The 13003-nt window shown below is 45.3% G+C and overlaps 1 protein-coding gene across 1 annotated transcript in view; it reads right to left on the bottom strand.

The window, feature by feature from the left end:
* LOC126475385 (cuticle protein 18.7-like) overlaps positions 1-115 on the bottom strand; it is a 131121-nt gene extending 131006 nt beyond the window's left edge. The window contains exon 1 of the mRNA XM_050103210.1: positions 89-115. Coding sequence (XP_049959167.1) covers positions 89-100 — 12 coding nt within the window. The 5' untranslated portion in view covers positions 101-115. The remainder of the gene's footprint in view (positions 1-88) is intronic.
* Between the last annotated feature and the right edge of the window lie 12888 nt (positions 116-13003).

Below are 13003 nucleotides of genomic sequence, written 5' to 3'. Positions count from 1 at the left end.
CCTAGCGACGGCCAAGTGAAAGGGAGTCTGGGCGTGTTCGCCCGGGGCGTGGCGGCGTGCGTAGTCCTGCGTGGCTGCCAGTACTCACCAGGACCTTCATGTCTGCGGCTGCGGAATGAACTGTGCCTGCCCCGAGCGGCGCGCTCGCCGCTTATATACTAGAGTCGGCGCGCCGGCCTCGGCCGCGGCGGGTCTCGTCCAAGACCGTCCTGTCCCATGCTGAGCCGCCCCGTCCTATCACGGGCTGGGCTGGGCTGCTCTGGCCGATGGGCGGTGCCCCCCGCGCTGCTCGGGTTCCTTCTCCCCTTGCCGCCGGCGTGATGCAACACGGGAACACACGGCCGGTGCCGGCAGCGGTAGGCAACCACAGCGACCACAGCACTTCCGCGACCACCTGCGCCGTTCTGTGTTGTCGCATGCAGCTATCTCGACCATCGCACCTCAAGCATTCCCTCATCTTCCTGTGATAGTACAGCGTTGTTGTTGTGGTCTTCAGTCCTGAGACTGGTTTGATGCAGCTGTTCATACTACCCTATCCTGTGCAAGCTTCTTCATCTCCCAGTACTTACTGCAACCTACATCCTTCTGAATTTGCTTAGTGTATTCACCCCTGGGTCTCCCTCTACGATTTTTACCCTCCACGCTGCCCTCCAGTACTAAATTGGCGATCCCTTGATGCCTCAGAACATGTCCTACCAACCGGTCCCTTCTTCTAGTAAAGTTGTGCCACAAACTCCTCCCCAATTCTATTCAATACTTCATCATTAGTTATGTGATCTACCCATCTAATCTTCAGCATTCTTCTGTAGAACCACATTTCGAAAGCTTCTATTCTCTTCTTGTCCAAACTATTTATCGTCCATGTTTCACTTCCATACCTGGCTACACTCCATACAAATACTTTCAGAAACGACTTCCTGACACTTAAATCAATACTGGATGTTAACAAATTTCTCTTCTTCAGAAACGCTTTTCTTGCCATTGGCAGTCTACATTTTATATCTTCTCTACTTCGACCATCATCAATTATTTTGCTCCCCAAATAGCAAAACTCCTTTACTACTTTAAGTGTCTCATTTCCTAAGGTAATTCCCTCAGCATCACCCGACTAAATTCGACTACATTCCATTATCCTCGTTTTGCTGTTGTTGATGTTATGTTATATCCTCCTTTCAAGACGCTGTCCATTCCATTCAACATCTCTTCCAAGTCCTTTGCTGTCTCTGATAGAATTACAATGTCAACTGCGAACCTCAAAGTTTTTATTTCTTCTCCATGGATTTTGATACCTACTCCGAATGTTTCTTTTGTTTCCTTTACTGCTTGCTCAATATACATCGGAGAGAGGCTACACCCTGTCTCACTCCCTTCCCAACCACTGCTTCCCTTTCATGCCCCTCGACGCTTATAACTGCCATCTGGTTCCTGTATAAATTGTAAATAGCCTTTCGCGTCCTGTATTTTACCCCTGCCACTTTTAGAATTTGAAAGAGAGTATTCCACTCAACATTGTCAAAAGCTTTCTCTAAGTCTACAAATGCTAGAAACGTAGGTTTGCTTTTCCTTGATCTTTCTTCTAAGATAAGTCGTAAAGTCAGTGTTGCCTTACGTGTTCCAATATTTCTGCGGAATCCAAACTGATCTTCCCCGAGGTTGGCTTCTAAGTACTGGATATAATTTATTTTCGGCAATCGTATTGTTTCATTACTAACGGAGCGTTGTTTAAGTAGTACTAGTATTGCCTGTGGTCGAAATTCGACCAATTGAGTCAGTGGACCTGATCTCTGATAAAAAAATACTGTCATTTATCTTAAAGTGATACAGCTCACCTACAACTGAAATCTTACCCTCAGAACTGATCCATAGCAAATGCTGCACTGTAGCTACGAATATTCTTGATGCTGTGAGGACAGGTTGTGAGTCGTGGTAGGGTTACTCAGATGGTAGAACACTTGCACGCGAAAGGCAAAGGTCGCGAGTTCCAGTCTCCATCCGGCACACAGTTTTAATCTGCCAGGAAGTTTCATATCAGCGCATACTCCGCTGCGGAGTGAAAATCTCATCCCGGAAACATCCCCCAGGCTGTGGCTAAGCCATGTGTCCGCAATATCCTTTCTTTCAGGAGTGCTAGTTCTGCAGGGTTCGCAATAGAGCTTCTGTACAGTTTGGAAGGTAGGAGACGAGGTACTGGCAGAAGTAAATGTGAGGACGGGGCGTGAGTCGTGCTTCGGTAGCTCAGATGGTAGAGCACTTGCCCACGAAAGGTAAAAGTCCCGAGTTCGAGTCTCGGTCCGGCACACAGTTTTAAGCTGCCAGGAAGTTTCATATCAGCGCACACTACCATGCCGAGTGGAAATCTCATTCTGGAAACATCTCCCAGGCTGTGGCTAATCCATGTCTCCGCAATATCCTTTCTTTCAGGAGTGTTGGTTCTGCAAGGTTCGCAGAAGAGCTTCTGTGAAGTTTGGAAGCAAGGGGACGAGATACTGGCAGAATTGAAGGTGTGAGGACAGGGCGTGAGTCGTGCTTGGGTAGCTCAGTTGGTAGAGCACTTGCGCGCGGAATACAACGGTCACGAGTTCGAGTCTCGGTCCAGCACACAGTTTTAATGTGCGGGAAATTTTCATTCTTCAAATAATTCTTCGATTTCTCTTTAACTTTTCCCCCATTTGAAATGAGTCCTTGATACTGTATGTTGAAAAATAAATTTTGTGCTAACGGCGGCAGATTAGCTTATGACAAACACAACGAGACTGGCGTTGTATCGCGTAAAGTAACCTCAAATGCCAATTTATTTGCATGACAAAACCTGCACTGTAAATTCGTTAAACCACAGTTATCACTCTCAAAATTATTTGGAATTACGGTCACTCCACATTTCAATATATTTTCTAAAACAGCAGTAGGATTATCGTTATCAACGTCCACATTATTCCCATTACTTTGTCTATGTAAAAATTGTGCCTCTCTAGTTCTCCGTCTTTCAGGCCGACCCATCAATGTTCTTCTTCGAGTAAGAGCCTAAAACATAGTTTTCGTATAATAACGGAAGTCTTAGCTATTCGGAATGAAGGAACTGAAAATTATTTCAGATTTTATGGTGATGGCAGCAAACGAACACAAAGTTCGTTCTATTTACTCTTAGACGAAAGTAAGGGAAAAATCAACCCTGACAAACAACGTTTGATGCCCCCGACAACTTCGTAACTAAATTTCATTTTCTACTACTGACGACATCAACGAACTAGCAGGTGAGACGTTGTAGCTGCCCGGTATGTGTTGTAATGTTCAAATGTGTGTGAATTCGTAAGGGACCAAACTGCTGAGACCATCGGTTCCTAGACTTACACAGTGCTTAAACTAACTTATGCTAAGAACAACACACACATTCATGCTCGAGGGAGGACTCGAACCTCAGGCGGGAGGGGCCGCGCAATCCGTGACAGGGTGCCACAAACCGCGCAGGTACTCCGCACGCCCCGCCCAGTATGCGTGTTGTTCTGTAAATGAACCATCTGCAACATGCGCATTCACGAAACGTTGTTAGTTTCGTGTGTCATTTCTACCACAACACCGGATCCGTACGCGAGGTAGAAGTTGGTAGCAATGTGAGAGACAAAGGACAACTTTTGTCATGTGCCTATGTCTACTTCCTTTTACCTCATTTAATGGCTATGTACATACATTATTTTTTTGTGCACAACTGTGGCAAAGTACCTATCCAGCTAAATAAGTTCCATTGGCCTCCTTGTATAAGACATTTTAAAAATCGGCACTTCAGTTTTCCACGATCACGTATTAATACACTCCTGGAAATTGAAATAAGAACACCGTGAATTCATTGTCCCAGGAAGGGGAAACTTTATTGGCACATTCCTGGGGTCAGATACATCACATGATCACACTGACAGAACCACAGGCACATAGACACAGGCAACAGAGCATGCACAATGTCGGCACTAGTACAGTGTATATCCACCTTTCGCAGCAATGCAGGCTGCTATTCTCCCATGGAGACGATCGTAGAGATGCTGGATGTAGTCCAGTGGAACGGATTGCCATGCCATTTCCACCTGGCGCCTCAGTTGGACCAGCGTTCGTGCTGGACGTGCAGACCGCGTGAGACGACGCTTCATCCAGTCCCAAACATGCTCAATGGGGGGACAGATCCGGAGATCTTGCTGGCCAGGGTAGTTGACTTACACCTTCTAGAGCACGTTGGGTGGCACGGGATACATGTGGACGTGCATTGTCCTGTTGGAACAGCAAGTTCCCTTGCCGGTCTAGGAATGGTAGATCGATGGGTTCGATGACGGTTTGGATGTACCGTGCACTATTCAGTGTCTCCTCGACGATCACCAGTGGTGTACGGCCAGTGTAGGAGATCGCTCCCCACACCATGATGCGGGGTGTTGGCCCTGTGTGCCTCGGTCGTATGCAGTCCTGATTGTGGCGCTCACCTGCACGGCGCCAAACACGCATACGACCATCATTGGCACCAAGGCAGAAGCGACTCTCATCGCTGAAGACGACACGTCTCCATTCGTCTCTCCATTCACGCCTGTCGCGACACCACTGGAGGCGGGCTGCACGATGTTGGGGCGTGAGCGGAAGACGGCCTAACGGTGTGCGGAACCGTAGCCCAGCTTCATGGAGACGGTTGCGAATGGTCCTCGCCGATACCCCAGGAGCAACATTGTCCCTAATTTGCTGGGAAGTGGCGGTGCGGTTCCCTACGGCACTGCGTAGGATCCTACGGTCTTGGCGTGCATCCGTGCGTCGCTGCGGTCCGGTCCCAGGTCGACGGGCACGTGCACATTCCGCCGACCACTGGCGACAACATCGATGTACTGTGGAGACCTCACGCCCCACGTGTTGAGCAATTCGGCGGTACGTCCACCCGGCCTCCCGCATGCCCACTATACGCCCTCGCTCAAAGTCCGTCAACTGCACATACGGTTCACGTCCACGCTGTCGCGGCATGCTACCAGTGTTAAAGACTGCGATGGAGCTCCGTATGCCACGGCAAATTGGCTGACACTGACGGCGGCGGTGCACAAATGCTGCGCAGCTAGCGCCATTCGACGGCCAACACCGCGGTTCCTGGTGTGTCCGCTGTGCCGTGCGTGTGATCATTGCTTGTACAGCCCTCTCGCAGTGTCCGGAGCAAGTATGGTGGGTCTGACACACCGGTGTCAATGTGTTCTTTTTTCCATTTCCAGGAGTGTATTATGATGATTGTGTGGCCTAACCAATACGACCACTGTTAAGGTAATTACTAATGGTATGCACCACTGCGGATTGGCGACGTACTGAATAATAACATTTCAAGTCAAGTTTCGCGGCACTTTTGGAAATTAGTTTCGAACATCAGTGATTAAAATTTCTAGCTGTTACCTGCTTGTGTAACGTAATGCGCAGCGCGATAGGTTGCCAGATATAAGTTTGATCTATACCAGGATCGAATCCGCGCGGTGGATTAACAACCGTGACGTGCGCACAGACAAGTAGAAGTGCGCTTTTGAGGCGATTTCCCACGCTCGATTAGGCAAATGCTGGGATGGTTCCCAGTTTCTGTGCAGAAAATATGACACACAAACTATTAAAACACTATCACACAAAGAATAAAGTTCACACGACCCATAGGCAGGTGAAATGCTTTTTTATTGGAGTCTTTAGGACATGGTGCAGAAAAGATCTGAGGATGCTCATTACTGACTGAAACCGCTCATCGTCAAAAGAATTGATATTGAGATAAAAGACTGGAATAAAAAACATTTGACAGTATTGGATCACTGTTCATATACGCGATTATGTCGCAGTTGGTGAAATCATAGACAGGTGGCGCACACGACTCTCTTTCATTAACTGATACGGAGCCAGTTGGCACAGTGTTTAGCACACTGGATTCGCATTCGGCAGGACGGCGATTCAAATCGTATCCGGCCATCCCGATTTAGGTTTTCCGTGATTTCCTTAACTCGTTCAGGGCAAATGCCGGGATGGTTCCTTTGAAACTTCATGGCCTATTTCATTCCGCATCCTTCCCTAACCCGAAATTGTGCTCCGTCTCTAATGACCTCGTTGTCGACGGGACGTTAAAAACTAAACTGATAACTGTGGCCACAGTAAAAGTTAAACAGAATAAATAGGCCAAATACTGAGTACAGCAGGCAGGATTAACGCTAACAGTGCGCCGACGTCTACTCGTCGTCATCTATTTCGTCCAAACTTAGGGTATATCCAGAGCTTGGCCAGAAATGAAAGTGACGGAAGTGGGAGCTCTAGATGAACAAATGTCCAGAAAGAAATGCATTTTTGGCGCGAGTCAGGTGGGGCATGAGCAATTTATTTTAGCGTGGTTTCCGGGCAGGAGTTGGTGCAGCCGAAACAGCACAGAACAGAAATCCGTTTGTCGTGGGATGGATTCACTATGAAGAAGCTTTTCGTTAAGTTTTCAGGTTTTTAAATTATTTACAGGGTTATTACGAATGATTGAAGCGATTTCACAGCTCTACAATAACTTTATTATTTGAGATATTTTCACAATGCTTTGCACACACATACAAAAACTCAAAAAGCTTTTTAGGCGTTCACAAATGTTCGATATGTGCCCCTTTAGTGATTCGGCAGACATCAAGCCGATAATCAAGTTCCTCCCACACTCGGCGCAGCATGTCCCCATCAATGAGTTCGAAAGCATCGTTGATGCGAGCTCGTAGTTCTGGCACGTTTCTTGGTAGAGGAGGTTTAAACACTGAATCTTTCACGTAATCCCACAGAAAGAAATCGCATGGGGTTAAGTCGGGAGAGCGTGGAGGCCATGACATGAATTGCTGATCATGATCTCCACCACGACCGATCCATCGGTTTTCCAATCTCCTGTTTAAGAAATGCCGAACATCGTGATGGAAGTGCGGTGGAGCACCTTCCTGTTGAAAGATGAAGTCGGCGCTGTCGGTCTCCAGTTGTGGCATGAGCCAATTTTCCAGCATGTCCAGATACACGTGTCCTATAACGTTTTTCTCGCAGAAGAAAAAGGGACCGTAAACTTTAAACTGTGCGATTGCACAAAACACGTTAACTTTTGGTGAATTGCGAATTTGCTGCACGATTGCGTGAGGATTCTCTACCGCCCAGATTCGCACATTGTGTCTGTTCACCTCACCATTAAGAAAAAATGTTGCTTCATCACTGAAAACAAGTTTCGCACTGAACGCATCCTCTTCCATGAGCTGTTGCAACCGCGCCGAAAATTCAAAGGGTGTCAGGGCTTGTAGCAATTGTAAACGGTAAGGCTTCTGCTTTAGCCTTTTCCGTAAGATTTTCCAAACCGTCGGCTGTGGTACGTTTAGCTCCCTGCATGCTTTATTCGTCGACTTCCGCGGGCTACGCGTGAAACTTGCCCGCACGCGTTCAACCGTTTCTTCGCTCACTGCAGGCCGACCCATTGATTTCCCCTTACAGAGGCATCCAGAAGCTTTAAACTGCGCATACCATCGTCGAATGGAGTTAGCAGTTGGTGGATCTTTGTTGAACTTCGTCCTGAAGTGTCGTTGCACTGTTATGACTGACTGATGTGAGTGCATTTCAAGCACGACATACGCTTTCTCGGCTCCTGTCGCCATTTTGTCTCACTGCGCTCTCGAGCGCTCTGGCGGCAGAAACCTGAAGTGCGGCTTCGGCAGAACAAAACTTTATGAGTTTTTCTACGTATCTGTAGTGTGTCGTGACCATTCGTCAATGAATGGAGCTACAGTGAATTTATGAAATCGCTTCAATCATTTGTAATAGCCCTGTACTCTGTTAAAGGCGGCAAGATTTTGCTGTCGTACATGAATAATTTTGACATTTTATGATTCATTTACTTTGTATTGGCTCGTAATTTTTTGGGTGGGGTTATCGAATTATTAATCATTTATTGATTGATATCGGGTAACCTAATACTAACCTATAGAGTTGCGTACTTTGAATGTAATTTGGTGCTGGCTCTGACAGCAGGGATAACGTGAGCATTTGCTGTGCCCGTGACCGACAAGGGACGAGGACTGCAGGAGGGCAGTTTTATGGCTCTGAGAAGAGAACGCCGAGTGTTTGTTGCCTAAGACTGCCGCCTCGTCTTTGTGGACGGTGGAAAGGATCTTCTCGCGACGGACCTGAGGTAGGTAAAGGAGGCAGGGGAGAGACGATAGGATCGTAGATATAGCACCTCACAAGCGTAGCGACAAGCCTTTTTTAGGACGAGGACTGACCGTGGGATGTCTGATGCAGATGCTGGCTAATGGTCGCAGAAGCTCTCACGGTGGATGCCAAGACGCATTCTCGCGAAAAGCAAAGAAACGTATCTGTTTGGCTGAACTGTAGGCGCTGGAGGGGTCACAATTTCTTCTAGAAGTTTCAACCGAACTGAGTATGAGCTGAAGGTGGATGGCTGACAGATTCACGCCACGTAAAATGGGAAATGTTCCATTTGAAATGGGGGCGGTCATTGACCAGAAGCAGAGTTCGTGCTAACAAGACCAAGTTTCTCTAAACTGAACTGTTCGCGGCTGGGGGACTCTTTGGCGGGTGACGGTAGGACACGCTTCGCTGGATACTGTTTTGAGACATCTCTGGCAAGGCGTCAGTCAACAGTCTCACAATGAGATTCGGAAGCGCTCCTTTCACCGCTAGGAACGGCATTATTCGTCTATGAGCAGAGATATGAACGTGTGCTTCTTTGCAGGGATTGAGACATGACGAAGTGCTTCTGTAAGACCCCTTACTTGAGTGAATTCTCTTCTCCTGGCTTATGAGCAAGCAGGATTCTTCATTCATGTCTGGCATTGTACCAAAGTAGCTTCTACCCTAGCAATTTTGCGGATGCTGTTTCACGTCCTGTGTGTAGTCAGAATTTTCAGCTACGCACAGCACTTCGTCTGGACAACCTCCGGCGGCAGTGAGCAGACCATCGCTGCAAAACTGTTCTTCACATCTGTAAACCGTAACAATGCTCAGCGTATTGTATTTGATGTGATGCGAAGAAACAAATTTCTAATGTTACTTTACTTGTGGGACTCATGAGGAGGACAATCATACGCAGAACTATACCCAGAACTATACCACATTGTTTTGCAACACTTGGAAGGATTACTGTCGTGCAGTATTATAGTGATCCCCCCCGCCCCCCCCCCTTCCCGCCAAAAGCATACCGCTACTACAAACCAGCGATGTCTGTTTTTATCGTCAGCTAAACAATTTGACCAAAAAGTTTCAAAGCTGGTCTTAATTCGCCGACAGAGAAACAGAAACAACAGCCCGGGAATACTGCATCAAAATACATTCCACTATATGTCACAAGCCATCCTCACCAATATTTAGCGAAATCGTGGGTTACACGGAGTATGATGCCAATCCGCGCGACGATAGAGAACCTCTTTTGAATGTTAAAAAGCAAATTTTAAATGAACCACGTAACTGCAAAAATGTGGCGTTTTTAATGTGTATAAGATGCCGACAAAATTATTACGTCCACTGTTTTTACGATGGATACTATCCCAGCACGTGTAAATCATCAGTTGTAATAAAAATATCCAATTTTATATTCGAAGTTCTGACGTACGCCTTACACTTCCTCTAAATTTATTTGCAATCCTAAATTTTTCTTTGCCTTTCTTTCTCATGCCTTATGAAAATATTAATAAACGCAGTATACTGAGCATTATCTCACTTTATTAGAACTGTAATTAACGTAAAAACTGAAAATAAAAAGATTTCTGGGTGGAAATAGATCCCATACCTCTCACATTACCGTTGTGTCGTCTTGCCGCTGCGTCAACTGCTACATGGCAACTACGCTAACGTAAATGGTTCATGCCTTGGCCGACCCGCGCCAAAAACTGCTATTTTTTTACGAATGCTTTGCCATCTGGAGATCTAACTTTTGCCACTTTTATTTCAGGCCAAGTCCTGCATATAATACAAATTTTTACAAAATCAGTTACAACCCGTACGCGTGGTCACCTTGTAAGTGAATTAAGAAAACGAAGATGATTTATAACTCTTACTGTTGAAACTATATTTCTACCTTTATACACGAAAGTCGATGAGCGGTTATTTGCGCAGTCACACGAAACATTCAACATAACATACTTTCCATTAAATCATTCGCGAAGTTGTTTCACCTTTCACCTGTTAATCAAATGCTTAAAACCACTGTAATATCATCATCGCGGAAACTCGTCTCATGTCCGTGTTACGACCTCTGAATCGACAACCTCCACACTGCTCTATTAAACAGTGCCTATCGCCCTGATTAGACGTGCTGCAGGCCAAAGAGAAAAAGCGGCGAAAGAAAGGGCACACCGCCTTGTCTAAAGAGAGCAGTACGCTTTCAATAGCCAAATAATGTCCGGGAATTTTTCGATCGTTTTTATTCGTGTTAGCGCAAAGAAACACACAAAAAATGAAATAACAAGTAAAATACATACCTTAAGGTAGATACAGCTAGTACTGAGAGGCTCTGACGTGAAGCCTCCTAAAAAGTTCCGTTAAAACACAGTTTTTATTAACGTAGTACAAAGATGCAGATAAATGTTAACACTACCGAACTGTAAGTTTAATAAGCCACGGTTGCAAAATACTTAGACCAGTAATTATTTACAGAAGAGTGAAAAAACTGGTAGAACGCTACCTTGTGGAAAATCATTTCGAACGTAACGGGAATGAAACACACGGAAAAAAGTTATATACATCTTGTACAGAAACCGTACTGCTGTCGTGTCAGAGGGCATAAAAGTGAAGCAGCAGTTGAGGAGGAAGTGTGGCAGGGTTTGTAGCTCATCCCCGATGAAACTGAATTCCTACTTTAAGCAAAAAAATGTAGGAACCAAAAAGGTGTGTGGGAAGATACTTAAAGTTCAGAGAGAATTTAAGAAAAAAATTTGGAACCAAGGAGATGTTTGGGAAGATAGTTAAAGTTCAGAGAGAATAAATATAACCTCTGCGGTTTTCGGAAGACAGCGTAATTCTGTCACTTGGAAGAGCAGTAAGGGAAAGCTTAGTGTTTTGAAAATATGTAAGACGAACATAAAAAAATAAAACAAAGTTATAACCAAATTAAATCAGGTGATGCCGAGAGAACTATATGAGGAAATGAGACACTAAAGGTACAATTGAGTTTTGCTGTTTGGTAGCAAAACAGCTGATAATAGCCAAAGCAGAGAGGATAAAAAAGCAAAAAGGTAATAGCAAGAAATGTGTATCTTTAAAAGAGAAATTAGATGTTAAGAAGTATTTTCTGCATATATTTGCTTGAAATGTTGCCTTATATGGAAGTGAAATCTGGCCGAGAAGCAGTTCAGATAATGCAATAGAAAACTTCGGAACTGAGTCTTACAGAGAATGACGACGATTAAATCTGTAGATCGAGACATGAAGAGATTTACACAGGATATACATGCACGGGGAGCTACATCAAACAAATCTTCTAATTGAAGACCACAACAGCAATAGTATTGTAGAATTTATGTTATAAGGTATCATCTCGAATAAATAAAGATTAAAACAAAGGTTTCGACTTTCTTAACTTTTTACACCGAATGATATTTTTCAGAAAGACTGTAGCTATGCTTAAGGCTACACCTGTAAATTTATATTCCTATTTCCTCCATCTACCAGAGGCTTATGTGGAGTACAGCCCCTACGTTCTTCTAGAAGGTTCAGCTAGCTGAGCCTGAGAAAGTCGTATTAAAGTCGAGATGATTTTCACATTGCACTGCTTACAACGAAGAGGAATCGACAGAGTAGCTGAACTTTCTCTCTCAAATCTCTGTGTATGTATCGCTTTATTATGCTTTGATGCGTCTGCAATCGAAGATTAATATGAATGTTTTGATAACGTTAAAAAACATTTCTCTTTCTGGAACTGAGAGTTCTATCCACTGTAGTAAAGGCATGCTATGTCTGTGAATATCTCGCAAGAGTGCTCTAGAATACAGTAACAAAACAGTCACTTCCTAGCGAGATTTTCACTTGCAGTCGGCAGACATGGACCAGGCAACTTCACAGAACTTCACAGAAGTGCTCCTGCGAAACTTGCAAGACTAGCACTCCTGAAAGAAAGGAGATAGGGTTTAGCCACGGCCTGGAGGATTGTTTCTAGAATGAAACTCGTGTAACCATGGTCCTTGGAAAGCCCATAGATCATGTATCAGTATCGTAAGCAGCTGTCTGGTCGATAAATGTTACACTTGCAATAATATGTGTTTGCAACCCACCCTCAATATACTGTGTGAGATTAACAATCTGAAGGATATAATCATTTCTTGATCAGAAATCTGCTGTTCACGAACTAATTCAGGCTTTGTTCGTTCTGTAATGTTCATGTCTGGCCAGTTTGGTAGCCAGCATTGTCCTGCTGGAATTGCCCAAGTCCGTCGGCATGTACAATGGACGTGAATGGATGCAGCTTTTCAGACAGGATGTTTACGTATGTGTCACCTATCAGAGTCGTATCTAAACGCATCAGGGATCCCGTACCACCCCAACTGCACACGCCCCACATCATTACTGAGCTTCCACCGGTTTGAACAGTCCCCTGCTGACTTGCAGGGTCCAGGGTCCATGGATTCATGAGGTTTTCTCCGTAACCGCACACGTCCATCAGCTCGACACAGTTTGAAGGTAGATTTGTCCGACCAGGCAACATGTTTCCAGTCATAAACAGCCCAACGTCTTTGTTGATTGGCCGGGTGAGACGTAAAGCTTTGTGTCGTGCGGTTATCAAGAGGGCACGAGTGGGCCTTCGGCTCTGAAAGCCAATATCGATGATGTTTTGTTGAATGGCTCGCACAGTGACACTTGTTGATGGCCAGGCATTGAAATTTCAAGCAATTTGTGGAAGGGTTGCCCTTTTGTCACGTTGTCACGTCATTCGTCATTGGTCTCGTTCTTGCAGGATCTTTTTCCGGTCGCAGCGACGTGGGAGATATGATGATTTACCGGATTCCTGATATTCACTGTA

Source organism: Schistocerca serialis, chromosome 4, assembly GCF_023864345.2.
Source record: "Schistocerca serialis cubense isolate TAMUIC-IGC-003099 chromosome 4, iqSchSeri2.2, whole genome shotgun sequence".
Lineage (NCBI taxonomy): Eukaryota > Metazoa > Arthropoda > Insecta > Orthoptera > Acrididae > Schistocerca > Schistocerca serialis.
The sequence above is the reverse complement of the archived record's forward strand: the minus strand, read 5'-3'. Positions and strand labels throughout refer to the sequence as shown.